The 15,265-nt window shown below is 36.8% G+C and overlaps 3 protein-coding genes across 3 annotated transcripts in view; 2 read left to right on the top strand and 1 right to left on the bottom strand.

Annotated features, from left to right (window-relative positions):
• The first annotated feature begins 4,267 nt into the window (after positions 1 to 4,267).
• On the top strand, positions 4,268 to 7,320 carry LOC134794908 (protein arginine methyltransferase NDUFAF7 homolog, mitochondrial). Its single transcript, XM_063766758.1, has 6 exons — positions 4,268 to 4,787; positions 5,151 to 5,291; positions 5,539 to 5,658; positions 5,977 to 6,237; positions 6,613 to 6,804; positions 7,118 to 7,320. The coding sequence occupies exons 1-6, from the start codon at positions 4,350 to 4,352 to the stop codon at positions 7,286 to 7,288; spliced, it is 1,323 nt and encodes a 440-aa protein (XP_063622828.1). The 5' UTR covers positions 4,268 to 4,349; the 3' UTR covers positions 7,289 to 7,320.
• Positions 7,321 to 8,221: 901 nt separating this feature from the next.
• Positions 8,222 to 11,590, top strand: LOC134794922 (RNA-binding protein 41-like). The gene is made up of 5 exons (XM_063766779.1): positions 8,222 to 8,406; positions 8,479 to 8,757; positions 8,924 to 9,497; positions 9,947 to 10,094; positions 10,515 to 11,590. The coding sequence occupies exons 1-5, from the start codon at positions 8,402 to 8,404 to the stop codon at positions 10,622 to 10,624; spliced, it is 1,116 nt and encodes a 371-aa protein (XP_063622849.1). The 5' UTR covers positions 8,222 to 8,401; the 3' UTR covers positions 10,625 to 11,590.
• Positions 11,591 to 11,728: 138 nt separating this feature from the next.
• Positions 11,729 to 15,265, bottom strand: part of LOC134794900 (SWI/SNF-related matrix-associated actin-dependent regulator of chromatin subfamily E member 1-like) — a 137,183-nt gene continuing 133,646 nt past the window's right edge. Inside the window, exons 14-16 of the mRNA XM_063766745.1 lie at positions 15,030 to 15,095; positions 13,093 to 13,215; positions 11,729 to 12,304 (exon numbers count right to left, since the gene is read on the bottom strand). Of these exons, the coding sequence (XP_063622815.1) occupies positions 12,270 to 12,304; positions 13,093 to 13,215; positions 15,030 to 15,095 (224 nt within the window). The 3' untranslated portion in view covers positions 11,729 to 12,269. The remainder of the gene's footprint in view (positions 12,305 to 13,092; positions 13,216 to 15,029; positions 15,096 to 15,265) is intronic.

Here is a 15,265-nt window from a genome sequence, read left to right as displayed (position 1 = left end):
TTAAAACGTGTTTTTAATATTGTCGCTTTGCGTATGTTTTGTCCCTCACTCGGAGTAATTAACAATGGAGCCGCCATTAACAGGCGTTCCCCTCTGTCGAAAATAGGCGGCCAATGGTCAACCACATGTCAACCATATATTATGTATGGACTGACGTTTATCTGAGATGACGTACCTATACATTTGATGCGCCCCTCCCCCGCAAAAAACGGCAGACTATTTTGTACCGAAAATTTTAGACATAGCGTCTCCGTTGGTTATATCCTCTAAGGTCCCTCACGGAGGCACGCGTATAGCTCATCTATGTAATACTAGGTCTATGTTGTCATAATCCCGTCAGAGTTACTGGAAAAGTAGTTGCGAGTCAACTGAGACCAAAGAATATAATACTCACTAGGAGAAGAACGATAACTCCATACAAAAAAATGTCCCTTTCAAAAGTTCGTTTATACTACTAGCGCTCTGGTAGGATACCATTGTAATTAGAATTGACAACCCGTTTAGCCTAGCGGGTATTGGCAGTAATCCAGTTCAGGAAGCTAATGGTCCTGGGTTCGAATCCCAGAGAGGGAATTTCTTTTGTAATTTTTTCTTTTTTGTTGGGGTCAGGTTTTTAAGAGCCCATCAACGTGCACACTAGCGCCACTGCTGAATACATTAAACTAGTTTTTATGTTATTGGATTCGTCAATCTACCCGTCCAAAGTTAAAACGGCCGTTTTTGTTTTGAGCTCATAGATCGACGAATCCAGCAACATAAAATCTAGTTTGATGTATTCAAAAGGTACCTAAATAGCGGCCCCTTTTTTAAATACATGTCGTTAAATTTAAATAATCACGATTATTTAGCAGTGGCGCTAGTGTGCACGTTGTTGGGCTCTTAAATTAGCATTCCACAAATAAGTAAAAAAATACGTTAAAAGATAATGATTAGGTACTATATTCAGAAATTCGTGAAATATAAAAGGTAACAAAAAGTTACGTATTATTAAGATATAAATATTTTCATAATACATATGAATACATACACTGATATGGCAAATGGTTACAAGTTGTTATTACATCTATCCGGTTATCGGACATTTTCTGCTTCACAGCTCCGCGCAGCGTTCTTGGTCACCGGGAAACTAGTTTGGATATGCGGCAGATACGTGCCCTTCTGAGCTTTTTCCAAGAAATCATATGACGGCCCAGGGTTATATTATTATCTCACGCTCAAGCCATCTGCTGATTCACTTTCTAAAACAAAATAGTCAAAAAATTAAACAATATAATCTATCTTCCTAATTACTAACGTCGCTAATTCCTAGGGTTACCAGCTTAAACAATGTGGGGTTTTACATCTATGTTGAATTTTGATTATAATTTCGGACGCGATATAGCGTCCGCGAGACTTACGGGGATAGTAAGATTAAATTATTATATTTGAATTTGGTAATTAGCTCATTTTTATTTAAAGATTAATATATATCTTACCTTGAAATTATCGATGTTTCTGATTTACTACAACGGTTTCCACACACACATTAGGGCTTTCCATAATCCGGATAAGAATTGTTGATAAAGTCGCCATTGCCGGATACATACAGCAAGGAAGGAAGAGAGACAACGGTTTAAATTTAACTAAGTCTGTGCGAAGACGCATTTAGATATGTTGCTCGTACATATGAATAGTTTTTATTTTTAAAATTAATAGGTAAATAAATATATTTCAAGTGAATAAATCGTTTTATATGAAAATTGATATTTTTGCATTAAATGACTTAAATGACAGCATTGACATTACAGACTTTTATCTTGTCTATGTTCTTACCGGCCAGTAGGGCTACCGCCAATACCGAAAATCGTCAATTGCGGGCATTTTTCTCTGTCACTCTAATTACGCCTTCATTGGAGTAAAAGAGTAAGATCCCCGCAATTGACGATTTTCGGTATTCGCGGTAGCCCCACAGACCCAAATCAAGGCCTATCAAAGAGGCCAATTGACAAAGATTTTTTTTATTTTATCAAGGAGGGTAGAGGCACGTCTACCCTTCGTAGATTTTATGAACATAGACAAAGACAAACTGAAATATAATAGATAATAATATACATATATCAAAAAATAAATAATAATTTACATATGACTACTTCATAAAATACAAATCAAAATATATTTGATAAAATAATTTGATTTGTTCCTAGAAATCGTATCTATAGCAAGGCCTATTGACTTCCTTGGAACGACGTGACCCTTCATAATTGTGCATGTGTGCTCCGTTCCTAGAGGAGGATTGCCAGTAATTACCATAAAAATATTTTACTACAGCAACATTGCTAGAACTGGCTTCGTCTATACGATTTCTAGGAACAAATCCAATTATTTTATCAAATATATTTTGATTTGTATTTTATGAAGTAGTTGAAGTCATATGTAAATTATTATCTATTTCAGTTTGTCTTTGTCTATGTTCATAAAGTCTATGAAGGGTAGACGTGCCTGCGTGCCTCTACCCTCCATGATAAAATTAAAAAAAATCTTTGTCAATAGTCCTCTTTTATAGGCCTTGACAAAGAGTAAAGTAAGTAATATAGGCCTTGATTTGGGTCTGGCCGGTAAGAACATAGGCAAGACAAAAGTCTGTAATGTCAATGCTGTCATTAAAGTCATTTAACGCAAAAATATCAGTTTTCATATAAAACGATTTATTCACTTGAAATATATTTATTTATTTACCTATTAATTTTAAAAATAAAAACGATTCATATGTACGAGCAACATATCTAAATGCGTCTTCGCACAGACTTAGTTAAAATTAACCCGTTGTAGTAAACCAGAAACAGCGATAATTTCAAGGTAAGAAATACATAAATATATTAATCTTTAAATAAAAATGAGCGTACTAATTGCCAAATTCAAATATAATAATTTAATCTTACTATCCCCGTAAGTCCCGCGGACGCTATATCGCGTCCGAAATTTTAATCAAAATTTATCATAGATGTAAAACCTCACATTGTTTCAGCTGGTAAATTTAGACCCGGTAGCAATTAGCGACGTTAGTAATTAGGCAGTTAGATTATTTTGTTTAATTTGTGACTGTTTTGTTTTAGAGAGTGAATCAGCAGATGGCTTGAGCGTGAGATAACAATATAATCCTGGGCCGTCATATGATTTCTTGGAAAAAGCTCAAAGGGCACGTATCTGCCGCATATCCAGACTACCGGGATACCGGTGAACAAGAACGCTACGCGGAGCTGTGAAGCAGAAAATGTCCGATAACCGGATAGATGTAATAACAACTTGTAACCATTTGCCATATCAGTGTATGTATTCATATGTATTGCTCCTAACATATATACAGTAATCCTAATAGGAATGAAAATATTTATATCTTAATATACTTTTTTGTTGCCTTTTATATTTGACGAATTTCTAAATATAGTACCTAATCATTACCTTTTAACGTATTTTTTTTATTTTTTTGTGATATGCTAATTTAAGAGCCCATGAACGTGCACACTAGCGCCGCTGCTAAATAATCGTGATTATTTAAATTTAATGACAGGTATTTAAAAAAGGGGGCCGCTACGGACTGTATTGTGTATTTAAGTACCTTTTGAATACATCAAACTAGTTTTTATGTTACTGGATTCGTCCCCCTTTTTGAAATACCTGTCGCTAAATTTAAATAATCACGATTATTTAGCAGTGGCGCCAGTGTGCACGTTGATGGGCTCTTAAAAACCTGACCCCAACAAAAAAGAAAAAATACAAAAAGAAATTCCCTCTCCGGGATTCGAACCCAGGACCATTAGCTTCCTGAACAGGATTACTGCCAATACCCGCTAGGCTAAACGGGTTGTCAATTCTAATTACAATGGTATCCTACCAGAGCGCTAGTAGTATAAACGAACTTTTGAAAGGGACATTTTTTTGTATGGAGTTATCGTTCTTCTCCTAGTGAGTATTATATTCTTTGATCTATAGACAAAGCCAGTTCTAGCAATGTTGCTGTAGTAAAATATTTTGATGTTAATTACTGGCAATCTCGTCTGGGAACGGACAACACATGTACAATTTTGAAGGGTCACATCGTTTCAAGGAAGTCAATAGGCCTTGACTGAGACTTTCTTACTAATATTATGAGTTTGTCTACACATTATCATCCCAGAATTACATCAAAGAAAAGGATGAGATCAAGTATAAAACTACACGCTTTGGCTGTGTATTCAAAGATTTTTGCCAAGAAAAAGAAAGCATAGAAAAGCAATCAATGTCACTGTCAGCTGATTGTCAAAAAATAAAAATAACCTGAAGTTCATTCGATTTGTTCAATTTTATAATTATAATAGCCCTGTATTGAAACGATGAACACTCGAAGCTTGTTCAGGATATGTAACAAACTAATAAGACCTAGCATAGCATGCACTCCGTGCAGGCATGCAGGCACTTACAAAACTGTAAAACGTCCAGACCCAAGCACGCTAAAAATGCCTGCTCCCGGCACAGCCCCAAAGTTAATGGAGATAATTAAGGAAAAAATACGGTTAAAAGGTCCTTTATCAGTGGCAGAATACATGCATATAGTGATCACGAATCCCACGGAAGGTTATTACATGAAAAAAGAAACAATAGGGGAGAGTGGGGATTTTATAACATCGCCAGAGATCAGTCAGCTGTTCGGCGAGATTGTTGCGATCTGGTTTTATGCGGAGACGCAGAAGATGGGCATGGGGCCGGGAAAGCCGCTGCAGATCGTGGAGCTTGGCCCTGGGAAGGGTACACTCATGAGTGATGTTTTGAGGGTAACAATGTTTTTTTATTTTCCTTTACAAAGTTTACACTTTCGTACCGGAAGTGTCCGAAAAATTTTATAATTTTTGACCAAGATTGTATTATAAACCTGATGGTGATGCATGCAGATCCATAATGTAGCTTCTATGAATTATTTTAAAGTTAAGTTTGGCTACTGCTATTTTATATTAACTTAATTAACATGATTTATGAAACAGTTAATTAAAATCTTTAAGTCATGAAAAATTCATACATTCATACATCATTTTTATTTTTGAAATAAATTGTAATTCATATTTTCCTACTGACATATTTCAAATTATGATATCCAGTTTTATGTATGTGTTTTAGTATTATGTAATTATCCATTTCAGGTGCTGCACCGTCTAGGCTACAAGCCCAATGACCTCAGCATACACCTGGTGGAGATTTCAGACACCATGCAGACTGTGCAGGCTCACCGACTCTGCGCCTCACATAAGGGCTGTGAGGTGGACTCGCCACACTATTGTGAGGTATGTATCGTAAAAAGTGAAAGTTCTATTCAAATGTATTGGAAGAAAGAATTTTGTGTGTAGGAAAATATAAATGCTTTTAAAAATAAAAATGTCTAGATTAGCTTGGTTGATTTTTTATTAAATTGGTAGGATTTTTTTTTAATAAACTAAGGACTTATAAATATAACATAAACTACAGAACATAATCTAAAGTATTGTTATGGTCTGTTATATCTCTCTATAATATAAAATTCATTTCATACAGGGTGAAACTACGAGTGGGATAAAAGTGTACTGGTACTATGACTTGAAGAAAGTACCTTGCAACTTTTCTTGGTACATTGCCCATGAGTTCTTTGATGTGCTGCCAATTCATAAGTTTGAAGTAAGTGTTTTTCTGGTATCTATATGTTATACTTCCTAGTATCGTGATAAAAATCTCTTGTGTCAAAATAGCACTATAAGCCCCCATTTGCATGAGAGCTTTTTCAACGTGCGTTAAAAAAGCGCCCGAGGGAATGGGGGCTTAGTAATTGTTTTTTTACCCAGTTATGTGTGCAAGGCTGAAATGTTCGGCTTCGAGTGGAGAGATAAAGTACCGCAGCTAAAATTTCAAGAAACGTTATGAAATTTTTAAACTATCTGCAGAAATCTGACATTAATTATCTATTAGATGCTTATTATTACCATCTATTCTCTACAGAAAACTGAAGAAGGCTGGCGCGAACTCCTAATAGACATCGACGAAAACGAAAAACTATACTACAGAATATCAGCTAAAGAGACCAACAATGTTAATAACCTCATTCGTCCGCCGCTAGATGGCGGGAATAGGACTGAGCTGGAAGTGAGTGCGAGAGGCCTGGGGATCGCGAGGCAGTTGGCGCAGCGGGTCGATGGGTATGGAGGGCTGGCGCTAATCGCTGACTATGGACATTCGGGCGAGAAGGGAGACACTTTTAGAGTAAGTTCAAACCTGATTGAGAACACAACAATAATTTCAGTGAATATGTCATTTTCTAACTGCCTTAAGAAAATGAAGCATCGTCGACATTTGTCTTCTTTTAATATAGAGTCTTAGCTTTTATGGGCCTCATAATTCTTATTATCGTTGCGCTGGTACAGCCAAGGTATAGAAAAAGTGCCAAAAAAATATGTGTACATATTTTTGGAAGTTTATTCGTATAGATATTTATTACCTTGACTGTACCAGTAATATTATAGTGGAAAAAAAATCATGCTTCTAATTTGCTATGTCATGATGTTGCTAAATGCCCCGTAGATGACGGAGGTACAATATGCGGTAATTATGGTTGTCAAAAGTTCACGTTTCTTTCAGGCATTCCACAAGCACAAAGTAGTGAACCCCCTCGAGAACCCTGGCGCCAGTGACCTCACCGCCGACGTGGATTTCTCGCAGCTCCGCGTCGCCGCCTCCATGACGCCTGGAGACGAGAACTACGCTCTCGTGGTCGGCCCTGTTACGCAGAGAGAGTTCTTAAGGCGGACACAAGCTGAGGCGCGGTTAAAGGTAAGTGATACACATCTGAATGTGAACTTAAGCAGATTGTAGCGTCTATGACTCGGGGAGGAGAACTGGGTTCTCGTCGTCGGGCTTGTTACGTGCTTATATTACAAGTAATATGCTTGGCACAGGTCTCTTCTCATTGTACAAAAGGGGTTGGTCTACATTTCTACAAACACATCAAAACACTTGACATTGGCTGTGCCAACTTGTTTGGCCAGATCGCCATTAAAATAAAAGAAGAAGAAGAAGAAGGTTCCCTAAATTTAATGTTTTTGCGGTCGATTCCGATGTTGTTTAATACTTTCTTCTTTTTCAGGTCCTAATTGATCATGCGAAATCAGACGAACAAAAAGAGACGCTGAAGGCAGCTTACGAAATGCTGATAGATCCAGAGAAGATGGGCGAGAGATTCAAATTCATGGCCTTCTACCCTTCGGCGATGGCTGCCATCTTGGAAAAATACCCGCCTATCGGATTTTCGATTTAGAAAAGGAAACAAAATAGAAAGAGTTCCATATTGTTAATCTATGTGTAATTGTTTTTTGCTGTAGTCATTAAAGCAGTTAGTTTTTTTTTCTAGCGTTTTAGTACGAATTTATACACTGGAAACTGCTGGAAACCCACTTCGTCAGTAGAAAAAGAAATTTAAATTTTCTATGGGAGGAAAAGGTAAAAAATAAAATAATCACATGCCAGCGAGGAATGGAACGCAGCATGCTGAATGTGAAAAAGATAAGACACAGCACAATAAGAAACAATTGATGCTCTTGCTCAAGCAAGGAAATTAAAATGGAGATGGGCTGGACACGTCGCGCGTCTGAAGGACCGCAGATGGACAAAAACAGTTAGGTCATGGAAAGGGCCTGATGGCAAACGCCGAAAAGGAAAACCAACTGGGCACGCTGGGATGACGACATTAATAAAATTGCCGGGCATAACTGGCAAAAAACTGCTCAGGACCGAGAAAAATGGCTAGCTTTGGAAGAGGCCTTCACCTGAGGGGTTCCTGCTTATTAGACTAAGAGTAAAAATACTAACAAAAATCAATTTAACTAAAAAACAAATAAGTAATACTAACCAAACAAATCATGTACCTATCAAATTGCAGGAAATAAAAGGTTTTTATTTTATTTATTTATTATGGGAGGACAACCCTTTGCACCCATATTTTTTTAACTTTCCGCCTTTTTTACTGACGGAAATGGTTTGCCAAAGTATATAATTATATATATAGATAGTTATTGTTTAATATCACAATTTGAATAAAAAACTATCACTGAATAATAAACCAACAAGTGCAGGTTTTTCACTCTGTTGTAATAGCAGATGGAGCGCCATGTGCAATCCCTTTACGAGAGATCGTGTTACGAAACGCATCGCGTAATTTATGTATCTGGCAACACTTGAGACAAGATGTCACTCACGCCTCAAACAAATCCATCTCAAATCGAATTGGAATGGAATAAAAATGAAATTCTATATTGAAGAATTATGTACAAAGTGATAATGAATTGCTCAACCTTGTGATTATCAGTTCCGCTTAGTTCCTGTGTGGGATTAACGACGGATTAATACTACGAAGCAGGAGGAATCGCGGAAGATGTGGTAAGTGTTGTCATCGCTATTCACAGAGAACCAAACATCAACATAAAAGTAAATACTTTACTTTAATTTCAGTTCCGAACCGTTACCAAAAGAGTTCGAAAAGACCTCCGATGTATTACCATTTACAAAATATGGAGTATCTACGCTGGAAGAGTTCAAAAAGGCTGAAGAAACAGTGCATCATTTAGAATGGCTTAAGAAAGTGGGTTTAACGAATGAGGAAATAAAACTGTATCAAGACGATGTAGCAGGGCTTCTAGATCAGCGGCAGAAGATGGAATCCGGTGTTTTGAATAGCCAATTAGAGGCGATAAATAAGAAAATAAATGATTATCAGAATAAAGCAGGAAGGTATGTTTACTTACTGTAGTTTGATGCTTATTAGAATTAAACCATTTATATATAAAGAATTAGTTCTAATTAGAGCTGTATTGTACGGGAGTGCTTTTTATAACCATACATTGATGGAATATACTTAGTTTTTATTTTACTTTAAGAGATTTTTGTTGGTTTTCAGTTCAGATCAATGTGATAACCAACCAAGCACCTCGAAACAACAGGGAACAGATATTTTACAAAGAATACATAAGAAACCAGTAAAATTCTACCCGGAAGGCCATCCTATGCATGAATTAAAAGATATAGAAGATAATCTATTTGGCCACTTGAAAGATGACAACATAATCCCTATCACTAAGCGACGGAAAATCTTACGGCGTCTAGAACGTAAGAAAGAAAGAGTCCTTTCGCAAAGTATAGAAGTTGGTACTGTACCTAATGTGTCCAAGCCTCCAAAGCCGGGCAGTCTGTGGGATGTTAAAGAAGTCCCAAACCGACTCAAACCGGAGACTTCAAATAGCAATCAGATAATTGGACCTAAGAAACAGACTATGTATACTATTAAAGACAACAAGATTATGCGGCTAGAGCCTGTGCGGCAAGAGGAACGGCCTGATGAGTATCAGGCAGTAGATATTGTGGTGCCGGTCAATGCTGCAGAGGAACATTTGTTGGAGGGAACTAAAATGTGTGTTGATGATATTAAGAAGATTGAGAGGTTTAAAGATTACGAGCCAGGGATACCTTCTAAGGTGAGAAAATGACTATAACAGAGATCTAAAATCTAACATTTCTATAGAAATTTACTAACACTTTAACTGTCCCTCGCCTTCACTACTCACATGGATCAATACGTCCGTGCATTACAGGTAATGCACAAATATATAGAGCATTCCCATTTCTGACGTCACTTGGACGTGACAGAGCTAGTTTGACGGTGCATGTCATATAATGCACGGACGGTAAACGTGTTAACAAAGACTGATTGTTAGAAGTGTATTTTAAGTGTAGAAACAATTTTTTTTCTGTGTAATGTAAAACTACCATGTCAAGTAGATCCTTGTATATTTAGAATAAATTGACAACATATTGTGACACTGCTAGAGTTCCGAGCGTCTATAGGCTGCATTGTCCACTTACCACCAGGCATGTCATGCTCTTGTTTACAACTGTCACTTTTTTAAATACTCGTAATATGCAGGTACTCTACCTGAAGAATATCGCCCCGGCAGTGACGCAAGAGCAGCTGTCTCTCCTGTTCAACCAGTTTGTGCTGGACAACGGCGGGCCCGTGGACATTCGGCTGATGACCGGACGGATGAGGGGACAGGCGTTTGTGGCGTTTCAAAGTTAGTTTACTCGATTTTGTAGTCTTTGGCTTTGGTGTGCTTTGATTCGCGATAGTTATTCAAATACTTACTCATGATTCTCATGAATGTTTATTTAATTTTCTCAAACATGTATGGATGTATGGAAACATCGTCATTGAGTTCGTAATTCTACTAATATTATTATTATAATATAATGTTCCAACATTTAGTTTCTATATATGGAGGTTTATTTCCTTCACGCAAAACTAGCTAAATGGATATCAATGACATTTATTTTTGTACTCAGTTTATAACTTAGAAATGGGCATAGGATACTTTTATCCCAGAATTCACCTCTTATTGAAAAATAGGCTTGGGAGTACTAAGGAAGAGGGGGTAGATAGTAGAGTATTGAAATAAAATAACCCATTGTTATTACAAACTATTTATTGTATCCAGATGAGGACGTGGCGATACAGGCGATGCAGGAGGTGAACGGCACCATCCTGAGCGGGCGGCCCGTCATCGCGCAGTTCGGCCGCAACAGCAACCGGATAGACGACAGATAAACCACTTTTACAACCACACTCTTTTATCGACCGGGCGTTGGTGTCAAATTAGCTAGGTGTGCACTTTCGTGTTATGTACTTACATTTTGTTAGAATCGTATAGAAGCTAATTTCTCCACCGACAAGGTAGCGACAAAGTGTGGAAAAGCTAACACTTTCACACTCTTGTCACTTGCTACATCGGTGGATTTGAATTAACTCTTGACAACATCTTAGTAATAATATAAAAATAATAATTGGCAGGAACATTACATATTATTTTTATGGATATAAAATATAATTAACATATGGAGTTGGAGGGTTCTAATAAGTCCAGTCAGTAAAAATCCACAAGTATGTTGAAAATTGGCCAAAAGATAAAAAAGACTTCTTTCTCCGTGCCTCTTCCCATTTCATTAGGGGTCGCCCACTGAATATGCTTCCGCCATTTGGCTCTGTCATTGTGGGTTGCTGGTATTTTTAGCGACTGTTTCTCCAGGTTTCTCCACCAGGTGGCTTTTGGGCGTCCTGATGGTTGTTTGCCTATGTTAATTTCACGAGCAATTTTTACCGGGTGATCTTTTTCTCGACGCACGTCAAATGATAAAAAAAGTGTGATTTTAAAAGTAGATTGATCTATAAACAATAGTAGCGTGTAGGTCTAAGTTTCACACACTTTACAAACCTTAATTTATACATGTGATTTCTTATGCACGATCATGTATGTACTACAAAAATAACTATTAAACCTTAACCACTCACAACTTTAGAAACCATTTTATACGCTACTATTATTTATTTATCACACAAATCGTCTATAGATAAATTACAAAATGTCTAACTTACTTTAAAGTATTGACGTTTGGACCAGGGATTCACTGGGGGAAATAAATCCTGTGAAATTCTGGTTTAATTTTATTTATTACTTAATCTAAATCAAGATAAAATTATCATATTTTGTATATAAGAATTACATTTCTAAGCACTCTACAAATCGTCTTTTTTTATAACCCATAATTTTAGCAAAGTTGATTTTACAAAATCTAAATGTAGACATATTCATGAAGTAGGTACTTAATTTATACAAAAAATACAACTTAGAATCAGTAGCGCATTAATTCAACGATGTCAACGACATTAGTATTCCTATAAGTGCCATAATTACGAATAGAAATGGTCACATTTTAGTAGCCAATATCTATACCTACCACTAAACCATGAGTTAACGTTTGACACATTACATATAAACAAGTTTTTGCCTTATAAATACTAAATAATCATAAACATTACTTACTTCAAAAGTCAAAATGACAGATTAAGACAAACTACTATTAGATAATCGAGGCTTTTAGCGCGTTTATGGATAACGCCATAAAACAGGCAGAATCACTAAACGCATGTTTAAAATATACTGAACGTTTCTAGTGTTGAAAACTACTCTCCGTAGCTCGAAAGATCACGAAGTCATATTTGCTTTATTTAAGAGCAAAACCATACACCCGAGAGTAATGCAAATAGTGAAAATTCTTCGATTCGACCCATTTTCGAGGTTGGAGTAGCACTTCAGTTCTTATAAGTAAAACCACTGAATGCACTAAGTGTCTATTCACTGGGCGTCCTTCGAGGAGGACTTGCGCCGTCGCTTGACGACGCGTTTTGGTGACAATCATTCGGCCTCTTTCTTCGCAGGCGGCTCCTCGGCTGTGACAGAGAGACAACATTAAATATTGATATTTTAGAGAATATAGTCATAGGTAAGTGTGAAAATTGTTAGACACCATTTGAAAGCGGATGAGAGTGGATATTAGTACGATTGATTAGTGAAAATAGTGATTGTTATGCTTCCAAGTCAGCAGATATCAGTTTTAACGGGAAATTTAAGAATCCTATAAGGTCTGATTACATTTTACTTACCACAAAAAAAAATTTAATAATGCTACTTGTTGCTAGGTTCAGTAGTATGGTAAGGACTGTTTTACGATTTTGTTTAGATACCTATTGTTTGCGGTCCGAGTTATTTGATTCTCTGAATCGAAAACTACGTATTTAGGTAATCGTAGAATTCGGAAGTCTTACCTTTTATCGGCTAACCATAGCGTTTCTGCTCTCTTAGGACCACAGAACAAAACATACTTATCTTAGTTTAGTGCAGTCTCGCTGATGTCATGTAGATTTGATGAGTGGGTATACAGTAACAATATTAGAGATTAGAGGGAAGATTCAAAAATATATAAAACAGTCGTTCGTGTAAAATTTTTGATCTTAATCTGCAAAGATTTATAAGGGAGTGACTATTCAAAAAGCTTTTAGTGGTGGTTTGCAAGTAAACTGGTCGCAAATGATTGCAAAAAATGGATACAACAGACTAAAAATTGATTCTAATTAAGGTTAAAATCAGTCCGGCTACAGGCAAAATAGAAATACAATTGAATCGACTTTCAATCCTTTTGAATAGCGACTCTGTGTAGTTTTCGTTGTGTGCGACTCACTCGGGTAGTCCGGCTGCGGGTGGTGCGGGTGGTAGTGTTCGGGCAGGTAGGGCCGCGGCGGGTAGCCGGCCGGGAACTGCGGGTAGCCCGGGTAGTAGCGCGGCGCGTACGCGTACCCCACCGCTGCCCCGTAGTGGTTAGTTACATGGTGATAGCAATGGCGGACTAACTGCTCCGTTGCTTTAAAACTTAACTACGGTTTATTCTTTTAGATTATATACAGCTGTTAGTTCGCCAGTTCCAATTTAAAAAGGTGCTATGCATTAAGGGTCAATCTTAAGTTTTCGAATTAAATCTATTAGTAGTTACAATTTGGTGCCGTGAACAGGATATTGACTGTTTAGCAAAGACTAGACTAACAAAGATTTATTGATTGTAACCTCTGTAAAGCCTAAAATAAAAACGTGCCACCAGTTTTGACAACCGAAACAGATGGTGCTGTACCGCACCATGTTTTCTGGTCACTGAATTGTCAAACGTCAAATTTGGACAACCAAAGTTACCGCATATTGTACGGAGCCGTACAGCTCCATCTCGTTTAGCTGTCTGATTTTAGGCACGAAATTGTCTTAGGCTTTTCTCATCTTACACAATTAATAAATCTTTGGTATCTAACGTAAGCCCAACGATGTCAGAATGTTAGCAATCTGATCTAGCATTGTGAAGAGTTACAATGTTGTAGCGAGCGATTGTTATCTTTATCTCTGTCCTTATTTCAATCGGAAAGTACGTTCCGTACGGCCTTACTTTAGTTCTAAATTACACTAAGATTGACGATAAGTTAGGACCTTTTTGGAGATAAATCAGTTGGTAAATTAATACAAACATCCGTTTAAGTGAAAAGTTACGCCCGGAGAGAAGAGATTCTTAGCCATGAAATTACGTACATATTAATTTTGAAAAAGAAATATACGACTATTTATGTAATTTTGATTAAAGTGGCAGAATAGAGAATGATCGCAGTCGACTAAATCACTTTTCATTGACTTTTGGAATTTTTTAAACTCTAATTTGAACATATAAATTAATGTTTTTTTTTTCGCTCACTTTAATCAAAACCACGTCCAAACATAGCACCTCAAGTTAATTTGTGCTGGTCGGTTAATAAGTGCAATTTTAGAATTAAGTAGCAGTCCGTTCATGGATTTCCAAAGTATTATATGTGCCAATGAGTAATACCGAGTACTATATTGAATTGTGTGTGAAGTTTTACTTATTACAGGCATTTTACTTAAGGTTTCAGTTGGAATGCCTACAGGATTTCTAGATTTTAAAATAATTATATGTTCTATTCAATATAGTACATCAAACGTTATGGATTTTTGCAAGTTAGTACGTAAATAGCTGAGCTCTTCTATTAGGCACCATATTTAAAAGCGAGGTGTTCAGTTATTTCCGTTTCAGTGTAAATGGCAATGATTGCAGTGTTATAAAACTTCATAAACTTTCTATCAGTCCTCATTCGAAATATGAAAGCAAATTAATGTTGAAAAACGCTGGTAAACATTATCAATTATTGATTATTTTTTCATAGAACAATTTTCAAAAACTAGGCTTCATTGAGGAAAAAAACAATTCCGTTACTTTTTCCATAATAACTAGTGAATACTATAAAATTACCAAGATCCGAATAAGAACAGGTATGTTTTAGAAAGGTCCTAATTTATTACAACATTTAGCAATTTAATATTTTTATAGGTAACTTATTTTTAATTCAATCCTTTTCCGCCGCATATGGCTGCGGTAGAGTCGGACCGGACCTAGCATGACATTTGTAATGGAATAGTGATAACAAATTTCTATGAAAATATGATGCTTATATAATGACACTGTTAAATTTAAACTAGTGCAAAGCTTAGACGCAAGAATGAGGACTGTAAGTGTTATGAAGTTTTTACATGTGACACATGAGTGGTTACGTTAGCGTGGACACTGACCTCCGGGCGGCGGTGGTCCGTGCGGCGCGTGCGGCGGCGCGTTAGGATTGGGCGCCATCATCATAGCTGCTAAACAAAGGTTGTATGAATATGCTATATTAAAGATCGGTTTTCCTAGGATAGCGGTACCGTCATATAGCGGCCGTCTCCATACTAAATAATACGGCTAAATATGGATGTCGTAGTATTTGTATGGAGACGGCCGCTATATGACGGCACCGCTAATCCTAGGAAAC

This window comes from Cydia splendana, chromosome 11 (genome assembly GCF_910591565.1).
Source record: "Cydia splendana chromosome 11, ilCydSple1.2, whole genome shotgun sequence".
Lineage (NCBI taxonomy): Eukaryota > Metazoa > Arthropoda > Insecta > Lepidoptera > Tortricidae > Cydia > Cydia splendana.
This window is presented reverse-complemented; position numbering and strand designations above follow the sequence as displayed.